At 45.5% G+C, this 21,988-nt stretch overlaps 2 protein-coding genes across 2 annotated transcripts in view; both read left to right on the top strand.

Moving 5' to 3' along the window:
* Window positions 1-21,988, top strand: part of LOC146009552 (uncharacterized) — a 485,071-nt gene that overhangs the window by 93,788 nt on the left and 369,295 nt on the right. The gene's annotated exons all lie outside the window — the stretch shown is intronic.
* Window positions 5,335-8,338, top strand: LOC146010202 (uncharacterized). Its single transcript, XM_083151218.1, has 2 exons — window positions 5,335-6,005; window positions 6,858-8,338. Exons 1-2 carry the CDS (start codon window positions 5,586-5,588, stop codon window positions 7,428-7,430), a joined length of 993 nt encoding a protein of 330 aa, XP_083007344.1. The 5' UTR covers window positions 5,335-5,585; the 3' UTR covers window positions 7,431-8,338.

The raw sequence follows: 21,988 nt of genomic DNA on the forward strand, positions 1-21,988 counted from the left end.
TTGCATCGTCAAGGGGGTATTCAGTATCAAGACTTTGAAAGCCATATAATTTGTTCACTTCTCCCCATATTTTATTAGCTTGTATCACCATTGGGGCATCCTTTTTACTTACATATCTCGTTATTAATATTTGCATAGGAGTCACCACATTTCCACTCCTTGATACTAGTTCCTTTATCCCCTCTCCTGACCCCAATCCCTCCACCCAGTCTACCATTGATGTTATTTGGCTGGCAATATAATACAATCTAAGGTCAGGGAGAGCTAGCCCCCCATCCCCTATCTCTCTCATTAGGGTTTGGAGATTAATTTTAGGGCGTGAGTTATTCCAAACGAACGAGGAGATCATGCCATTGATCTTCCTGAAAAAAACTTTCAGTATATAACAGGGGGATTGTTGTAGAATGTACAGAAATTTGGGAAGTATTATAATTTTTAGCAGATTTACTCTGCCCGTTGTTGTTAGGGGTAGCTTACTCCATTGTTCTATTTTTGCCGTTAGATATGCTACTAGCGGATCTAGATTAAGTTTAGCAAAGTCATTAGGGTCTGGGGAGAACCATATTCCCAGATATTTAAATGTACTTACTATTTTGAGTGGTGAGGCTAGTTGGAATCTCGCCAGGGATCCTGGTCCTATCGGGAGGATGCTAGATTTCCCCCAATTGACCCGGAAACCTGAGTGATCTCCATACTTCTCAATTATTTTTAATACTGTCAGGACAGATTTAATTCCATCTGATAGGAATATCAGCAGATCGTCTGCATAAAGTGCCGTTATGTCCCTATGCCTCCCCCTCTTAAATCCTTCTGATCCCAATTGGTCCCTTAGGATAGGCTCGGTGATAACGGACACCCTTGCCTCATCCCCCTTTCAATAGAAAATGGTTGGGAAATACATCCCCATTCTGGCCACGGGGTTGGTATATAATAATAGCACCCACCTAATAAAACTGGGTCCTATCCCAAATGCCCTCATTATCTCCCAGAGGAAGTGCCACTCGACGGCGTCGAATGCCTTCACCGCGTCGAGTGACACCACCACCGGGGAGGGTTCACTTTCCCGAGGGATCTGCAAATGGGTATATAGTTTTCGCAGGTTTATAGAGGTAGCTTTGCCAAGCATGAAGCCGGTCTGGTCTTCATGTACAAATTTAGCCAGGTGTCGATTCAACCTTATAGCCAATATCTTGGTGATAATTTTTGCCTCTGCGGAGATCGTGTGAGTGAGATCGGCCTATAGGAGTCCAATATCGTAGGGTCTTTCTCTGTTTTTAATAGTACCACTATCTTTGTCTCCAGCATAGATCTAGGAAGACTATTTTCTTCAAAACTAGTGTTCAGTGTATCCAATAGCATGGGGGCATATTTCCCCAGGTATGCCGTCTAGCCCTGGCGATTTACCATTTGGGAGTGATTTAATCACCTCTTTTATTTGTTGTAGATTTAACGGAGCGTCCAGCTCTTCTCTACATGCCATTGACAGACTTGGTAGTTTTATTTTATTTAGGAGTTCTATCATTTCCTTCTGATTGCTTAGGAGCCTGGATTTATAGATCTCCCTAAAGTAATCCCTAAAGGCCTTCTCTATCTCTGGGTTTGTGTGTACTGTTATCCCTGCTTTATTGGTTATTTTTGTTATGATAGTTGCTGGGACTTCTGCCTGCGCGATATAAGCCGGAAAGCTTCCGGATCTATCCGCACTAGCATATCTTGTATATGAGTTATGTTGGATCATGTTGGCATTTTCCGCCTCCAATACCTCCAACCATCTCTTTTGTGCCTCCAGCCGCTCCTTTTTTTATCCTCGGAATCATACTCCAGATAAGCTCTCTCCGATGCTTCGCTTTTCTTTTCTAACGCTGCTATTTTACTACGACTCTGCTTCTTTATATCACTTATTCCTTTTTTTAGGATCCCCCTCATATATGCTTTAAAGGCATCCCAGATCATACTGTTCGATGCTGATCCCTTGTTAAGGTCCCAGAATTCTGCCCAACATCCACCCAATTTTTCAGCATCCTTCATTATATCCAACCATCTGGGGTCAAATTTCCAGAATTGATTTCCCCTTGCGTCTGCCTCATTTAGTTCCAGTATTACCGGGGAGTGATCTGATATGCCTCTAGCCTTGTATTCTACCTTCCCCACTTTTAGCATCAGGCTTTTTGATACTAGCATCAGATCAATTCTGGAGAATGAATCATATGATGCTGAAAAGCACGAGAATTGTTTCGTATTCGGGTTCCTTTCTCTCCATACATCTGTCCAACCAAGATCCTTTATAAATAAATCAAACCCTTTGTTCCCCCTCTTCGTTCCCACCCGCGCCCCGCTCCATCTATCTAGATGGGGGTCGAGGGTATTGTTAAAGTCCCCGGTGCATAGCACGGGAAGGCCCGGAGAGGAGGACACAAATTCCACAGCTTCCCTCAATACATCGGAAGAGAATGGAGGGGATACATATACTGCTAATAAGCACATTTGCATTGATCGAATCGTGCATTCCAAGAATATAAATCTGCCCAGCCCATCTGACCTCACCCTACTACAGGCAAAAGGAATATTTTTTTTTTATCAAAATCGACATTCCCCTTGAGTTTGTAGTAAAGGGTGCATGATATATCTGGCCCACCCAAGCTTCCTTAAGGGTCCTTAGTTGGCTTCCCACCAGGTGGGTTTCGGCAAGGCAAATAATGTCTGCATTATATTGTTTTATTTGTTTTAAGACCAATGCCCTCTTAATTTGATCATTAATGCCCCTTACATTCCAGAACATGACCCCTACCATCCCTGTCTTTTAATCTTCATGTCTGACCGAATACTATGTCCTAGCTTGGCTGGGCATCCCCGGAGACTTATATAGCCTATTGATTACACAGGGCATTTCTGCCGGCATCTCATTAATACAGAGCTTGTTTACTTTTGTATACAATCTGAATAAGGGTACAAACAACATAAACACATACTCTCCCCCGCCCCCCACCCTGTATACACTACCCCCTGCTGTATACCTATTCCCATATCCTTACCCTGATCCCTCTATGCGGCTTTTACTTGTTAGGGCCACCAAAGTGCGGTGAACTCCCTGGTACTTAATTAGGATTTAAGCCTCCCTAACTGCAAGCTGGTTTGGGCCTGGTGTCCATTTGTCCACCCATTTTGCTGCATCGTTGGGTGATTGGAAGAAGATGGTTTGATCCTCTGTTATAATTCTCAACTTGGCTGGATATAGCATGGAGTACTTAATTCCTTTTTCACGTAACCTTCTTTTCACTTCCGTATACTGTATTTTGCTCTGTCTTTTTGAATTTCTATGGCGAAATCTGGGAACAGTGATATCCTTGTTCCATTGTAATCCATTGAGCCTTTTGTCCGTGCCTGTCGGAGAATTGTGTCGCGGTCCTGAAAGTTCAGTAATTTTATAATCATTGTGCGAGGGGAAGCCCCTGGGGGTGGTGGTTTAAATGGCACTCTATGGGCTCTTTCTACTGCAAATGACTTTGAAAGGGAGTTTTCTCCGAATTTTTCTATGATCCATTTTTCCATAAATTTTATAGGATCAGATCCTTCCTCTCGCTCTGGGAAGCCAATAAACCTTATGTTGTTTCTCCTTAGTCTCCCTTCCATATCGGTCATTTTAAGTTTCATGTCCTGTACTTGTTCGACCAATATGTCCACTTTAGTGACCAATACTGAGTGAATTTTTGAGACTCTACTTTCCACCTCATTAAGTTGTATTTTGACCTCTTTTACTTCCTGTCTCAAAAAAGTGATGTCTGATTGCATATCTGTGATTTTATCGGACAGTCACTGCCTTTTATGGCCTCCATGAGTTGCTGCATAGTAATTTCTGGGGTGCTTAATGTAGTGTTGCCCTTAATTGGGGTAGTCACCGGGGTAGAGGCAGGGGTATTTGTACTCCCCCCCTGCTTGGGATCTGGCATATCTTTCTAGTCTCGCCGCTGCTGCTGCTGTTGCATTCCCCGTTTTCCCCATTGCAGTTGACGTTTTAGGGGTTGACAAGTCTCCACTTATTTAGTCAAGTATTGTGTGTGATCCCCTTATTATCTAGGGGTCTTTGGGTTGGAGTTTAAATGCACTTTATGTTGGTCTAATGCACCTCCTATACCCCGTACCTTGAATTCTGCCCCTGCACAGATAGTAATTTGCCCAGGGTAGAGTCTTATTTATTTGGAACCTTCCTTTCACACGTTTCCAAAAGTCAGTGTCACTTGCAGTCCTCGCAGGGATGTTTGACACAGGCTCAGACTAGTACAATATATCTCTGATAGCAGTTATGTACTTGCACCTCAGTGCTGCCCGAGTGATTCCACCTTCTACCCCAGAAATTATTCTTTTAACACACTTCTTATACTTTTACTCCAGAGGCCATGCACCACTTATGCCGGGTACACACCAGGACGACAAGGGGCCGATTCTGTCAATTTAGATCCAATTCCGACCGGTTGTATGCAGATTGTATGTACTATCATGTGTTTTTGCCATTTATTTTATCCGATTCCGATCCAATGCGCGTTCACGCCGCTCGTTTGGTCGCATCTTTGGTCCTACGTGCTGCAGGTAGGATCCGTCAATCCCAGGCCGACCGACCGTCAATCGTATGCAGATCGTGAGTGTTTTTTGCCGCCTCCGTCGTCCGTCCGTCGGTGCGTCCGTCGTTTGATCCAGCCTATTTGAGTGGCATTTCCTAAACACTCCCCCGGCGCCATGTTTTTCCCCATAGCAAACAGCGCTGGCGCAGCAGTTGGACTCTCCTTCTTGTCTCAGCTCCCAGAACAACAACCTGGTATGTTTGCACTCCCAATGCTCTCCTATGCATGCCCACTGTTGCCACCAATGTATATAGTGTGTATAGAGCACTGGTTTGGCAACCGTGCACCCGACCATGTCACTGTTTTTTTTGGGTGGGCCCTGTGTGTGTGTATACATAAACCATTGTCCACCATTGCAGTATTCCAGGGACTCCTCTCTGCTAGGCCCCATTCACCTGTGTTTGTGTGTTTGTGTATATATAGATATATATACATAAACCATTGTCCACCATTGCAGTATTCCAGGCACTCCTCTCTGCTAGGCCCCATTCACTTGTGTTTGTGTGTTTGTGTATATATAGATATATATACATAAACCATTGTCCACCATTGCAGTATTCCAGGCACTCCTCTCTGCTAGGCCCCATTCACCTGTGTTTGTGTGTTTGTGTATATATAGATATATATACATAAACCATTGTCCACCATTGCAGTATTCCAGGCACTCCTCTCTGCTAGGCCCCATTCACCTGTGTTTGTGTATATATAGATATATATATACATAAACCATTGACCACCATTGCAGTATTCCATGCACTCCTCTCTGCTAGGCCCCATTCACCTGTGTGTGTGAATAGCAATCTGCACAATAAAATGTATAGTGGTTTTCATAAAAGTTTATTAACATTTTAAATACTTAAAACATAAGAACTAGGTAAACTGGTAACTATAACTATAAAAATTTAAATATGAAACAAAAAATGGGTATAACTATAACAACTAAAATGGTTTTATCTTTTTACAGTCCCAATGTCCAACGCAAAGGAACAAGAGTTTTTGGAAGGGTTTATTGAAAAATATCGTTCACACGAATGCCTGTGGCGTACAAAATCAAAAGAGTATTCGAACAAAATGAAAAGAAACCAAGCCTTGGAGGACTTGGCACGCTACAGTCTTCCATTTCACCCAGAGGCCAATGTTGAATGGGTGAGGAAACGCATCCAGAATCTGCGCACGGTGTTCTTAAAGGAACACAAGAAGGTGGAGGCTGCAAAGAAGTCTGGTGCTGGAGTCGACGAGATGTATCAAACATCGCTCTGGTACTATGACCGGTTGACATTCACCCTCAGCCAGGAGTCGATGAGGACAGGAGTAGTCCTTATGGTAGAACATGAAAACCAAGAAGTTACGGCGCAGGAGGAGGAGGAGGAGAATTCGCAGTCTGCATCGGTGAGTCTATTTTTTTGGCTATCTAATTGATTCCTCCTGCCAATCCACAGCGCCCTCCCCATTAAAGTAGGCCATGTACTGTTCCCTCACCTGTTTGGCTCGTGCACTCCCTGTGTAGTGTTGTGTTGGGGTTTGCAAGGAGGATATCTGCACTACCTCCTCTGGCAGTTCTTGGTCTTCTTGGAGTGCTGTGCCTGTAGCCCTTTGCTGTGTGGCTTTTCTGCAGAGCAAATTGTGCAGGACACAGCATGCCGTGACAACCCAGTCAATTTTGTCCACCCTCAGGTTAATGGCAGTGTGGAAAATGCGAAACCGGCTAGCCAGGATGCCAAAAGCATTTTCCACAACACGCCGTGCCCTGGATAGCCTGTAGTTGAAGATCCTTTTGTCATGGTTCAGGCCCCTTTGCGCATATGGCTTCATGACATGCTCGTGCAGGCCAAAAGCCTCGTCTGCCACAAACACAAAGTTAAGCCCCTGTTTAGTTTCCTGGTCAGATGGCAAGTGAAGGGTGTTCGCTATGAGCCTTTCGTAGAACTTTGTGTCCTTGAAAGTGCCACCATCCGATGCACGGCCATTCCTTCCTACATCCAGGAAGATAAACTCATAGTTCGCATTCACCACAGCCATTAGTACAATGCTAAAATAGCCCTTGTAATTAAAATAGTAGGAACCACTATTGATAGGCTGGGCTATGCGGACATGTTTGCCATCAATGGCTCCACCGCAATTTGGGAAGTTCCATCGCTGTTCAAACTCCTCTGCGATGACTTTCCATTCATTCACGCTGGTAGGGAACTGAAATTAGAAGTAAATAGAATTGATTAGTAAACATGTTCAATTTTTTTACAGCTTGGTGACTACCCACCTGCAACCCCAGACCTATCTGTCCTATCTGAGAATGCATGCACATCGAACGAAGTTCCTACTCCGGCACGCACTCCGCCACCCACCCTGGAACCCACTCCACCACTCCCCCGTGCCAAAAAAATGTGTGGCAAAGGAAAAAAAGGAGAAGCATCAGCACATGAAGAATTTATGATGCGGGCACATCAAGTCCTGCAAAGAAACCCGGACAAACATGACAACTACTTCACTTATGTGGCAGAGTGTGTTCGCAACATGGCTCCGGACCAGCAACTTACTTTTGAAAAGTTATGCATGGAGTTGGTGTATAATGGCAGTTTAGGGTATCTCAACAGTGGTACTAAAATAGTTGGCATTGGTAGTGCACCAGACACTCCACTGTCATTAGAATCACCAGTGCCTACTCCGCCTGCCACCGTAGCAGGCCAGTCGAGCACAATTCCAACACATACCCAGTCAACACCTACACAGCCTTCTCAACCCCCCCAGTACCGTCAATTCTACAGTTCTTTACTGATAGAAGATCCAGAGTCTCCTGTTTTTGAGGATCTGTCTTAAAAAATAGGCTACTTTATCATTTACCATCGACATGGTCTCAGCTGCAGGTATGTGATGGCCACTGCTCACATGGCGTATGGCGCACATCAATGGGGCCGGGACCATTGCATCTGCGCCATGCGCCATGTGGGCCGCAGCCTTTACATATCTGCAGCAGACATCCTCTGCCACACAAGGGCCACAGTGTGCTTTCTTGTTTATTTATATGCTGCTACCTGTACCTGCATTACCAGAGGGAGAACAGGATTCTCCTCAATCTGGATAGCAAACTCCATTTATTGCCCTTTTTTTCTTTGCCAATAGTATGGGGTACTGTGCGGCAGACATGGTCTCAGCTGCAGGTATGTGATGGCCACTGCTCACATGGCGTATGGCGCACATCAATGGGGCCGGGACCATTGCATCTGTGCCATGCGCCATGTGGGCCGCAGTCTTTACATATCTGCAGCAGACATCCTCTGCCACACAGTACCTTATCCCTACTGTTGTAAGTGCCTGTTCCAGAAGTTACCAGAGTGTGTTTTTTTGTATTTTTATATGCTGCTACCTGTACCTGCATTACCAGAGGGAGAACAGGATTCTCCTCAATCTGGATAGCAAACTCCATTTATTGCCCTTTTGTCTTTACCAATAGTATGGGGTACTGTGCGGAAGACATGGTCTCAGCTGCAGGTATGTGATGGCCACTGCTCACATGTCGCACGGCGCACATCAATGGGGCCGGGACCATTGCATCTGCGCCATGCGCCATGTGGGCCGCAGCCTTTACTTATCTGCGGCAGACATCCTCTGCCACACAGTAGCCCGTACTTATTGGGAAAGTTTAAACTGGGTCATACATACTTAAATCTTTATATATAGTGTTTTTGTACAATATCTTTTATATATGGTATTATAATATATTTGTGTTGACACAATAAATCTATTTACTATTTTACATGTTTTACCTATGAAAGGCCTAAAAAAACCTGTTTCTGTACTAGGCCTAAATTATAAATAAAAATATTTTGTTTGCACAATAAAGTGTACGGTGTATATTTTATCCTTACCTTGCAATACTGGTACTGCAGCACCTTCACAATGGCTTTGCAGGTCTCCGGGATGATGAGGACCAAAGCTTGCGGGGAGATGAGGGATCCAAACTTTAGGTCAGCAAGAGACCGTCCTGTCGCCAAAAACCTCAGGGTCACCACCAGCCGTTCCTCAGCAGGGATAGCCATGCGATACTTGGTATCCTGCTTCTCGATGTGGGGAGTCACCAGACGCAGCAATTCCTGGAATGTGGCATCATCCATCCTCAAGAAGTTACGAAAATCGTCTGGGTTATTCTCCCTGATGTCCCTGAGCAGTGGCATGTGCGAACGAGTCTGACGCTGAAGTAGCCACTGCTTTGTCCAGCATGATCTTTCTCTCCTGCGCTGGGCTCTCTGACGCCTGAGCTTCAACACTGCATAATAGAGCAGGTACTGTTGCTGGTGACTACCCATCACTGCATTCTCCATAGTGCAGGGTTAAAAGACACTTTGTAATGGCAGGCAAAACAAAGTAATGTGTAAATAGCTATGTCCAGCGTTCAGCAGGTATAAACCAAGCCTCACTAGTAACAAAGCAGAAATACACTGGTTTAAAATGGCTGCTGCTATTCCTATCCCCCTCTGCTAGTCCTCCCCCTCTGCTAGTCCAGCCCCTTCATTGAAATTTCAAAGGCCAATCTGACGACGGTCGCATGTGTTCTTGCAAAAAAAAAAAAAAAACAGCGATCCGACCGTCTTAACGACCATCGTGGACGCATCGGGATCGGATCTGAATCGTTTCGCCAAAAAACCACAATTTTTGCTAATCGTTTGCTGGGGACTGCCTGGGAGCTCCCGGGAAGTCCAAGCGAAATCGTTCCATGGTCGTCGATCGATCGTATACGATGGTGGTCGTCCTGGTGTGTACCCTACATTACTTGCCTCCTACCTCTGCAGTTGCAAAGATATACCAATACATAGCTAGAATGTAGACCATTACCCTCAGCAGGGGGAAACAGCCATTTGCCATAATATGACATTGTAATATTTAACCACCCTCATATCTGACTCTCACTGGTGGGCCCGATTCTACCTTAAGATCTTGTTGTTCGATCCTTGTCACTCAGACGACTGAGAAGTTGAGTGAACCCGGGAAAAAGTGCACCACTCGGTACATCTAATATATTACCAATATACCTACCACCCATTACCTGGGCCAATTGCTGCCTATACTCCAGGTGGTACCCCTCTCCTAACCTTTCCTATTTCCCCTCACCCCCCTACACTAAACCTGGTTAATGGACAGATTCCTGTCCCCATCACACTCACGCCCTACCTCACCACTTGAAGAGCACAAAATGCGCCGCAATAGGAACGCTAACAAGACACCCTCAGCTCCCCATTCCTCACAATCCACCACGGATGCCAACCCCCCACATGATGATGACATCTCCTCAGACAGCCAGTCGGGCTTCTCATCTACAGCTCAGGAAATATTGTCAGTCCTGATGCCACACATTGACAAAAAGCTAGATGAATTCAAAACCTCTTTCCAGACTACAGTCAGGGAAGTCACAGCTAACACCTCCCGTATTGCTGACCTTGAACAAAGAGTGAGCGATGTGGAGGATTCTGTTACTAACATACAATCCTCCTCAGACTCCTCAACAATGATGATACAGGAACTCCAAGACAAAATAGAGGATTTAGAAAATAGAAACCGGAGAAATAACCTCCGATTCATAGGCATCCCTGAAAGCATTAAGCCAAATATGTTGTCAGACTATCTCACATCCAAATTATTACTAGCGCTAGATGTATCAGACACAGTTGACTTCCCTCACATAGAACGAGTGCATAGAATCGGACCAGAAAGGACGGACCCCAGCTCACGCCCTAGGCCAGTAATAGCACGATACCTTGATTTCAGAACAAAAGAATCAATAATACGTGCTTACAAGAAAATGGAGCAACTCACAATTGATGGCAAACGTGTACTCATATTCCAAGATTTTTCTGTGGCAGTAGCCCAGAAACGTAAGGCCTTTTCCCCAATATGCAAATTTTTGGTGGACTCCCATAGGAGATTCGCCTTACTGTACCCGGCCAAACTGCGGGTGACGGACAATGGACGCACCCTATTGTTCGACGACCCTGAAGCCGCAAGAGCGCACCTGATGCCATCAATTGATTCTCCTAGCTCACCAGTGATAACATGAGCTTTTACACAATACTGCTGATCCTAATTGTTTCTCCTTGTGCTAGACATTAATTAATGTTAAGTTTATTATTGTTAGATATACTGTTACTGTTGTATAGTTCACATCCGGTCGGTTCTGATACCCCAATCAGAGCCCACCGGGAAAGTTTGGTTTGGAAAATATGGAAAATGTTGTCAAAGCTTCGCATGTTTCTTACAACTCATAATATTTTTGTTATTACTGCTCGAAATACATTGCTGTATCAGACATATCTAATCTATCAGATGTGGAATTTACCGTATGTCACTACACGGTCCTGCACTCGCTGGGATGGAGGACCGTCTTGTATATTTAATCTCTGTTCTAATGTCTTTGCCAAGGCTGGAGTAGGATGACACCACACGCTCCCACGACCCTACCATACTCACCCCCCCCCCCACACTCTATTAACGTATTATCTTGGAATGTGTGCGGCTTAAACTCCCCAATTAAAAGGAGGAGAATAATATCCCATATAAAACACCATGACCCAGATATCATCCTATTGCAGGAGACCCATTGGAAGGCCGGTGAGGACTCAACACTTAGGGCACCATGGATCGCAGAGTGCATATCGGCCCCTTACGTCACCAAATCAAGAGGGGTAGCTGTACTTTTCTCAAAAAAACTGGTTTATTCTGTTACCGACTCAATCTTAGACCCTGAGGGCAGATTCCTGCTATTAGTCATCCGGATAGGAGACTCGACATACACTATCTTAAATATATATGCCCCCAACACCCAGGCCCCAGACTTTCTCTGCCAGATCTCCCAACTATTAGCACAACGATCACACTCCTCGTTAATCATAGGAGGAGATTTTAATATAGTTAAAGACCCCACACTGGATAAACTACCTCCTCCACGAACTACCTCCTCCAATATTTGGACAGCATTTAATACATTCTTAACCCAAACACATGTAACTGATGCATGGAGGCTATTTCACCCAACTGACAAATCATACACATTTCACTCGGGAGTCCATCGTTCATTCTCACGAATAGACTACATACTTGTAGCAGACCACCTAATTTCCTCTGTCACCTCAGCTAACATAGGAGACATCCTAATCTCAGATCATGCCCCCATAACCATATCTCTCAACATATCCTCTACGAACCCGCTACACAGGTCTTGGAGATTTCCCTCATATCTATTTCACTCAGAAAACTTTCGTCAATACCTAAAACACCACTGGCTTGACTACATGGACACTAACATAGAACATTGGGACACACCGGTGCTGTTTTGGGAAGCTGCAAAATCAGTAATGAGGGGTCACATAATAGCATATGTGGCCAAACGGAACAAAACTTCCAAGAAACAATACGAATCCCTACACACCAACATGACCACTTGCCTTAGCACCTACATTTCCAACCCCAACGATGACAATCACACAGCTTACCAACAGGCGAAACATCTTCTTGAAGACTTTTTACTCTTACAGGCTCAAAGGCATCTTGATTTCAATAAAAATAGATATTATCGATGGGGTAACCGCACTGGGCGTTTATTAGCAAATTTGACTAAACCCTTCCATCGCAGGAGCCACATCACATCCATAAATCAAACTAGCGATTCCCCACCCCTGACAAAGACACATGACATAGTCAATGCATTCCAATCTTTTTACACCACTCTATACTCAGCTGACCCCCCGGACTACGCACAAATGGACCAACTACTCAGAGACTCTAGATTACCTTCTCTCTCCCAATCCCAAATTGAAATGTTAGACAAAGACATCACAGCTGAGGAGGTGACACAAGCCATCACATCCCTTCAAACAAATAAATCCCCGGGACCAGACGGATTTTCCGGGGAATATTATAAAATATTACAACCAGACATCATTCCAACACTGTTGGAACTCTACCAGACCATACATAAAGCCCAACCCTCTTATCCCACATTTAATGCGGCATACACGACCTTAATTCCTAAACCCAGACGTGATTCCACAAAGTTGGACTCATACCGCCCTATTACCCTTTTAAATGTAGATTTTAAGCTCCTATCTAAAATTATGGCAACAAGAATACAGTCCTTCTTTTCGGAAATCATTTCACCTACCCAAATGGGGTTTGTCGTGGGACGACAATCCGTTAAGGGTATTCGCACTGCAATTGCCTCGGTAATTACTTCCAACCTCCACCCCAATGCCCCACACATGTTACTGAGCTTAGACGCCCATAAGGCATTTGACACCGTTTCTTGGCCCTTCTTATTCCTAACACTCTCAGCCTACTCTTTCGGACCTCATTTTATAAACCTGGTAAAATTCTTTTACAATGACCCAGACACCTCCTTACTTATTAATGGAACTAAAAGCACACCCATCAGGATGTACAGAGGGACTAGACAAGGATGCCCCCTTTCCCCGATCTTGTTTAACCTTTCCTTAGACCCCATACTCAGACTAATTGACTCTTGGCCCACCCTACAGGGAATACGTGTAGGCAACATGGAAATTAAAACTACTGCATTCGCCGATGATGTCTTAATATACATATCTAACCCCAAAACCTCACTACGCCCTCTCCTAGATCTCCTACGTAACTCAGGTCGGCTATCCGGGTTCCAAATTAATCTGGAAAAATCTGAAATCTTATATCTGAAACGGGGGTTTACCCGCCCCAAGTGGGCTTCACAGTTACCCATGAGATGGGCTAAAGGTCGTCTGACTTATTTAGGCATAACCCTGCCCAAAAATATACAAAACTTATATACCTATAACATAAGCAAGACTATCAAAAATCTCACCAGAGATTTAAATAGAATGGGCCATCTCCAGCTGTCCTACTTGGGCAGGGCGAACCTCCTTCGAATGATATATTTCCCAAAATTCTTGTACCAGATCCAAGTTCTGCCTCTTCTACTAACCAAACCTGATACCCTTACCATAACAAAACTGTTCCGAACTTTTATTTGGAACAAGGGAAGAGCAAGGATTGGAATGATTAAGTTAATTCAGCCCAAATGGAACGGTGGCATTAATTTCCCGGATATAACAACATATAATCAAGCGGCGGTATTCAGATACCTTAAAGACTGGCTACTCACGAACCATACTTATGCTAATACCACCCTAGAACAAAACTTCCTACCCCGTACCTCCCTAATTGCCTTCCTACACCTAGAAGATAGGGACATCCCTCCAGAAATACACCTGAATCCCCTCCTGATGTCAGTCCGTAAATTATGGCTAACTTTACGCCACTCCTTTCACTTGAATCCAAATCATTCTATTCATCTACCATTCGTACGAAACCCTCAATTTCATGAAGGTAACGCCCCACCCCTCTTTACGAGTTGGAATAATGCAGGACTATATAGAGTCGGACAGTTAATAGACACCCAAACTCACAAACCACTCACTTTTTTAGCAGCCTCTAAAGATTTTCCAGTGATAACCACCCTTAACCTAAATTTTATTCAGGCCCGATCGTACGCTGACAAAATTTCTAAACTTATCCCGGAAAGAGATTGGAATAATGACCTTGACAATGTACTCTTGGCTCCCCCCCTACCCAAAAAAGCGATCTCTACTTACTATAAATTCCTCCGAAAACCTCTCGACTATTCATCACAACGCACAGGCCTCAACCAATGGTTAGAACACTTCCCTTCCTTAACGACAGACACTCTGTTAAAGACCTTACAGACCTCAATCACGACATTCCCAATGGCCAAATTCTTGGAAATGTACCTAAACATTTTTCACCGATCATACATTTCTCCCTCACGTGGATTTCAGATGCAAATCCTGGACTCTCCAGGATGCACCAGATGTAACAACCCCCAAGCAGACCTATACCACTGCTTCTGGGCTTGCCCGCTGGTGAAGAAATTCTGGACCGACGTCCGTGACTTCGCTAACGAGCATTTGGTAAATTACACCCCGCTCACCCCAGAATGGGCCATATTTGGTATCCTCACAGAAAAAATTAGAACCCCTAAACCCATCAAAAAATTAATGTTGGCAATTTCTTCGGCTGCCCGCAAAACGATCCTTCAAGTATGGATCCAAACCTCCCCTCCAGCCTTGGCAATGTTCAAAGATAAATTGTTTTTTATTTTTCACATGGATTGGTTGGAGGCCTCCCTCCAAAAGGACTCACGCACCAAACAGTTCTTCGCTACCTGGAACAGCTACATGGAAACTTTACCCATTTCAACCAAGCAAACTCTTCATCAATGTTTCAAGAATACCCGCTGGTACGAAGAACAGTTGCTACTTAATGATCCTCCGCTAATCCTAGAATAAGGGGTTATCCTGCTCCGTTAAACTCAATATTTTGTACACGTTATAATAACGACAAGGAAACTTGTGAATACTATGTAACCTAATTTCACCTTATATATCTGTAATCTTGATGTCTGAACCACATGCCAGAATGTACAGCAATGTATTATGCTTTGAATTGATGCTTTGACAAAATAAAAAGTTTTTGAAAAAAAAAAAAGCATAGCTAAAGCTTGAATCAAGGATATGCAGATTATAGTCGGACTTTATGGTGAAGGGGGAGGTAACAGAAAATATAGGACAGGATGGGAGCATAGAACTAAAAAAGGTGGGGAACAAGGAAAAACATGAAGGATGTTTAACTGAAATAGCCCTAAAACTAGGGCCAGAGTGTTTGCCGCCGTCAAAAACTGGCGACAAATCAAAAAACATTTGGGGCGTGGTCCCTGACGGGTCCTGTCAAGGAAATCAAGTAGTAAATGATTTACGACAGATTTGTAGGTTAAATATTTCAACATACTAAACTGACAAATAGCTTGTATACACGGAACTGGATCAGCATAATAATTAGTATTCCCTGGATCAAGATAATAACCTAACATTTAGTAAGACAGGGTATAAACTGTTGTTTGAGAGGAACTAAAACTGTGATATTAAACAAATCTAATAGCTAGCGAGCCTACATCCCAAGGGTAGGCTACCTTGATATTTTGTTGACATGCATCTCTATACTTGCCATAAGAAATGCAAGAGCATACTTTTGGTGCAAAAACAAGATATACAGTACAACTACACCTGTGAGGGTTGACTCTCACCACTATAAGTCCTCCTGTAGCTTGGCAGAGGCAGTGGGCCTAAGCATCGGAATTGTAATGTCCCAGTCCGCTAAGAGCTTGATTCCCGCCTCAAGTGAAGAGATAACATAGGAAGATTCGTCGTGTCGAACGATGATCTTTACCGGAAAACCCCATCTGTATTGGATGTCGTTGTCCTGGAGCACGGACGTTATAGGGTGTAGAGCTCTTCTCTTGGCCAAGGTAAATTGTGACAGATCGGAGTAGATTTGTAGGCCACCCAGGGTGTCCGACACCTCTGCCATTCTTGCGGCCTGAAAGAAGTGTACTCGAAGCAGGACATCTCTTGGGAAATTAGTAGCATAATTTCCTCTCGGTTTGCGGAGCCGGTGCACTCTGTCCACTATTAGGTCTTGTGGAGTGGCCGCTGGTAAAAGCTTCTGAAACAGTTTGGTAACATAGTCTCTCAACTCTGCGGGGGCAACTGAATCTGGAACTCCCCTGATTTTAAGATTATTTCGCCTCGACCTGTCCTCCAGGTCCGCTAGTTTATCTCGCATCAAGCTGACCTCCTCTTGTAGTTCAGAGTGGGACGTGAGAAGATCATTATTTGAGGTCATTATTTCTTGCATCTTTGACTCCAAATGGTCTGTACGCCCCGTGATTCCACCCAAATCGGTTCTGAGGGTTTGGATCGAGGACTCTAGGTTGGTAAGAATGTCAGCTCGAAACACGGTGAAATACACTTTGCATGGTTTCCGGCTTTTTCAATGCATTTACTATGTTTCCAGCTTTTACCCGCTACCTATTTCCGGAGTTTCTCTCACTCGCGGGACCGGTCACTCGTTTTCTGCACTGAATACAGCATCAGTATTCGAGTGACATGTTAAATGCAGAGCAGAAGACAGCTCCTGCTTATTTCTTGTTTCTGACACATCAGTGCCCATACGGAAACCCCTTCACTCACCCGCTTGTTGAATGATGAGAAGTTAGAGGGATACACATCAATCACTGTCATCTTCTTTATACTCTGTCTGACATTGTGGGTGACATTCTATGCTTTGCGCTAAATGCGCATGTTTTATTCGCGCACCACATCGCCGCAAATCGCACTTTTACAAATCGCACTTTTCAGTCAAAATGCGCATATTTAATGTGATGCGCATTGGAGGCTGAAAAGTGCGAAGAGGGGCGATTTGCAGCAAAGTGGTGCGCTGTGTTTAGTCCTGAAAATGTGCGATTTTCATGTCTGAAAATCGCACATTTGCAGGACAGCGCAAAGATTAAAAAAAAAAACCGAGCGCGGGGTCCCACGCCCGAGCATAACCAGCCCCGGGCTCACTGAGCCGGTGCTGGTGACATAAAATCAGGGTCCCCGACAAATCGGGGTCCCCTTGATTTCATGAAACCAGCACCAGGCTCAAGGTCCGGCGCTGGTTCTCAAAAAATGGGGGACAAAGTGACTAGGGGTCCCCCGTATTTTAAGAACCAGCACCGGACACAACCAGCCAGCAGGGTAATGCCACAGCCGGGGGAAACTTATTATATAAGCTCCCGCAGCCAAAGCATTAACCCCCTGGCTGGTCAGCATGGGCAGGGGTCCTGGGGAAGTGGGGACCCCCCCAATGAAGGGGTCCCCCCCCTCCAGGACTTACCAGCCCATGCTGATAGTCCGGGGCTGTCCCCGATGCCCCTGGGCGGTGGGCATCGGGCAGATGGCTTGTGTAAAAAAAGAAGTAAAACTATTGTTTTATACTGGCGAACTATGAGTCCCAGCAAGCCTACCCCGCATGCTGGGACTTGGAGAACCACAAGTCCCAGCATGCGGGGCATTAAAGGGCCCGCTGGCACTTGTAGTTCAGCAGTGCAAAAAATAGTTAACAAAATCACACTGACACACTGTAAAATAAAAGTTTAATACATACAAAACACTGGGCGGTGGGCATCGGGCTGATGGCCACAAAACATCGGGCTGATGGCCACAAAACACTTGTGGTTCTCCAAGTCCCAGCATGCGGGGTAGGCTTGCTGGGACTCATAGTTCGCCAGTATAAAACAATAGTTTTACTTTTTTTTTTACACAAGCCATCAGCCCGATGCCCACCGCCCAGGGGCATCGGGGACAGCCCCGGACTATCAGCATGGGCTGGTAAGTCCTGGAGGGGGGGACCCCTTCATTGGGGGGGTCCCCACTTCCCCAGGACCCCTGCCCATGCTGACCAGCCAGGAGGTTAATGCTTTGGCCGCGGGAGCTTATATAATAAGTTTCCCCCGGCTGTGGCATTACCCTGCTGGCTGGTTGTGTCCGGTGCTGGTTCTTAAAATACGGGGGACCCCTAGTCACTTTGTCCCCCGTATTTTGGGAACCAGCGCCGCACCTTGAGCCTGGTGCTGGTTTCATGAAATCAAGGGGACCCCGATTTGTCGGGGACCCTGATTTTATGTCACCAGCACCGGCTCAGTGAGCCCGGGGCTGGTTATGCTCGGGCTGGGGACCCCGCGCTCGTTTTTTTTTTATTTTAACCCTTTTTTTTATTTTTTACAGCAGAACCCTGCACAGAACATTGCGATCTGTGCAGGGTTCTGGCTAATTCGCCTAACAGACCCTGGTCTGAAATAAGTGCGATAATTAGGCACCTAAAAAATGCGATGTGCAAATGCACATTGCATTAAATAAGCGACTTCTATACTTTTCTATACGAAAACATCTGGATGCGATAAAAATGCGAATTAATCACGCATTTTTACTCAGCATACCTTAACGCACATAATATGCGATTTCAGTCCCTTAGCGCATCCCATTAAATTAACGATTTAATGGGAAAATGCGATATCGCCATTTTGTGGTCTAATTACCGCAAAAAAACGCTAATCGCATCCCATAGAATGTCACCCATAGCCTCCATTTATTCAACTGTGAATGAGATGAAGGCAACTTTGTTGCAGATATTGTAGCAATATATTGTACTGCCAACATTTTATTCCATACATAACATAACAATCACACCCTGATTTGGAGAAGGTTTTGCTCATTGATAATCCCATTAGTCCATTATTTTGCACCATCCCAAAAATACACAAGGATGTGAACAAACCCCCCGGTGTCCCCATAATTTCGGACCAGGGGTCATTGTTCCATCCTTTGTCAGTATATCTAGACAGCTTGTTGAACCCCTGTGTCCAGAAGATGTCTTCTTATTTACAGGACACGACTGATTTGCTCAGAGTATTGGAGAGGGCACAACATGATAACAATTTGATGAATGTGCAATGTATTTGCACAGCTGATGTCACTAGCCTCTACACGTACATCCCCCATGATGCGGGTGTGGAGGCAGTGGGAGCTTTCTTGCATAACAACCCTTACTATGTAGGGCCGCCCATACACCTGTTCCTGAAACTTTTGAGATTGATCCTCACGAAAAAATATTTCTTGTTTGAGGGCAAATTTTATTTGCAGATTGCCGGCTGTGCAATGGGGTCCTCCGTGGCCCCGGCATATGCCAATGTCTTTATGCACAGCATTGAGCAAGAGTTATTTTATATACAGGGCCATCTTAGATCTGAGGTCATGGTATATAAACGGTTCATAGATGACCTATCGATCGTGTGGCAGGGTGAAAAAGAGTGCCCGAGTGACCTTTTGGAAATGCACAACATTTCCTCTAGTGTGGTTAAATTTACCCACAAGTTAGATGTAACATCAGTCCAATTTTTGGATGTTCATATAGAGTTACATAATCGACAGTTTAAAACATCTCTGTTTACCAAACAAACAGATACGATCACCATTTTACGTAATGAGAGTTTTCCCCCAGCACCTCTTCGGAAGGGCTTACCCTACTCCCAGCTTCTCCGGGTAAAGAGGATCACTTCTGAACCCACTGAGATTAAACCAGCTTTGGAATCTATGGTAGCCAAGTTCACCCGAAGAAGTTACCCCAAAACGGAGTTAGATCCAGTCATGAATAGGGTTATGGCTATGCCACGTACACAACTGCTTGAGTATAAAGAACACCCAACAAAAGATGTGAGGGTCATTCCATGGGTGAATCGATATTCCACTTCCACTACGACTAACACATGCCAGGTTAAGAAACTCTGGCCCATGATTGCCACTGACGAGGATTTGCCCTTATTGAAGGGGACTAGGTTGTTGCCCAGCTATACCAGGGGTAGGATCATTAGTGACTCCATTGTCAAGTTAGATATTACAGGGTGGGGCAATCCCCAGAAGGAACATTTCTTAACAAGAAGGAATGGGTGTTACCGTTGCTTGGGATGCACCACCTGTAGGGCGATGAATGCGGGCACCACTTTCAGTCACCCACATTCCGGTAAGAGGATTCCCATCAAATATCCACTTACGTGTAGTTCCTCTTATGTAGTGTACCTGCTCATGTGTCCATGTGGCCTGACCTATGTGGGGAAAACCCAGCGCACCTTCAAGGAGCGTATGGCCCTACATAGGTCGGGCATTAATGCGGCACTGAATAGTGGATCCTCTGATCAATCGGTCCCTAGGCATTGTGTCAGGTCCCCTGGCCGCCGGTTCTGCAGAGCATTGCGCCACGTGCTTTACTCACCTGCACGGGCGCTGTACTCCTGGCGGTGCTACACCCGTCACTCAGCGCTTCCCCGACTTGGTGTCACTGGCAGGGACGGCGGTATATCCTCTGGGGGTCCGGCTGTTCCCGCAGTCGGCTCCTGGGATGGACGCTGCCATCTTGCTTGTGGCATTAGGCAGAAGGGGGCAGGGTCTGATATAACCTCTGATTGGAGGTTGGGCCTGTGACATCACTGCCTGGAGGAATAAAAGGCTAGGCAGCCTATTCTCCAATGCTGCTGCTACTTCTGCTTTCTGCTCAGTGTCCTGCTGACAGCCAGTGAGAGTGTACACAGCTCCAGGTCTCTCTGAGTCCTGTTTGCAATCAGAAGCATCTCGTTATCCTTTCAAGTGCCTGCTGATTTCAGTTTACCTTCCAAGTGTCTCCTGAGTTCCGTTAACCCTTCAAGTGCCTCCTGAGTTCTGTTTACCTTCCAAGTGTCTCCTGAGTTCTGTTAACCCTTCAAGTGCCTCCTGAGTTCCGTTAACCCTTCAAGTGTCTCCTGAGTTCCGTTAACCCTTCAAGTGCCTCCTGAGTTCCGTTAACCCTTCAGTGCCTCCTGAGTTCTGTTAACCCTCCGAGTGCCTCCTGAGTTCAGTTTACCTTCCAAGTGTCTCCTGAGTTCTGTTAACCCTCCGAGTGCCTTCTGAGTTCAGTTCACGTTTCAAGTGTCTCCTAAGTTCTATTATTATTTCAAGCGTCTCCTGATTACAGCTATATCCATCTGTTCCAGCAAGCGTCCTAATCTCCTTGGAGGCTCCTGATTGGAGGGCCGCGACCTGCTGGGTGGACGCAGCTAAGTCCAAATCCCCTTGCGGGGGTCCCTGGTGAAAACCGCCACTCAGTTAGACTCCGCGCCTCTGATTAGGAGTATAGCCAAACTCCTTGGAGACTCCTATGAGACGCCAGTATATTCGACCAGCAGTTCTTTCTCCACCATTGGCATCCGTGTCAGAATCCACGCCCCCAGTGGATCCACAACAATCCGTTGTGACAGTTAGCAGCAGCCAAATGGATTCCACATCCGGGGTCGATTTTAATACGGAGCTACTGCAAAGAATTGTGGCCCGCCTGGAAGGCCTGGAGGTCTCCCAAGGTCAGCTAACTCAAGGTCTCCAGGATATTGCTCATCGGCAAGAAGTAATGCAGGCCTCTGTTTCTCGAGAGGTTCCAGTCCCGCCTGCTCCTGATCCGGTCCGGGTGGTAGCCCTGCCGTCAGCATCACCAGGGCATCTACATCTCTCTGCACCCAGCAAATTTGATGGAACCCCAAAATTGTGCAGGGGTTTCCTCAACCAATGCGATGTACAGTTTTCACTCCTGGCATCAAGCTTCCCGACCGACAAGTCCCGAGTTGCCTACATTGTCTCCCTTTTGTCAGGGTCAGCTCTGGACTGGGTATCTCCTCTCTGGGAGAGGGATGATCCACTGCTCTCCCAGTATGATGAATTTATAACCCAGTTCCGCAGAATCTTCGATGAACCGGGTCGAGCAACTTCAGCTGCTCAGGACATCATGCGGCTAAGGCAAGGGAATCGTCCGGTCGCACAGTATGTGATCCAGTTCCAGACCCTAGCTTCCGAGGTCGCTTGGAATGAAGAAGCACTAGTATCCGCATTCTGGAGTGGACTCTCGGATAGGTTGAAAGACGA

This window comes from Crinia signifera, chromosome 6 (genome assembly GCF_055691185.1).
Source record: "Crinia signifera chromosome 6, ASM5569118v1, whole genome shotgun sequence".
Classification (NCBI taxonomy): Eukaryota; Metazoa; Chordata; class Amphibia; order Anura; family Myobatrachidae; genus Crinia; species Crinia signifera.

Bases quoted from the DNA above. Each gene is read 5' to 3' on its own strand.
- LOC146010202 (XM_083151218.1), top strand. From the start codon at position 5,586: ATGTCCAACGCAAAGGAACAAGAGTTTTTGGAAGGGTTTATTGAAAAA. The intron at 6,006-6,857 runs GTGAGTCTATTT...ATTTTTTTACAG, and splicing joins AGAATTCGCAGTCTGCATCG to CTTGGTGACTACCCACCTGC.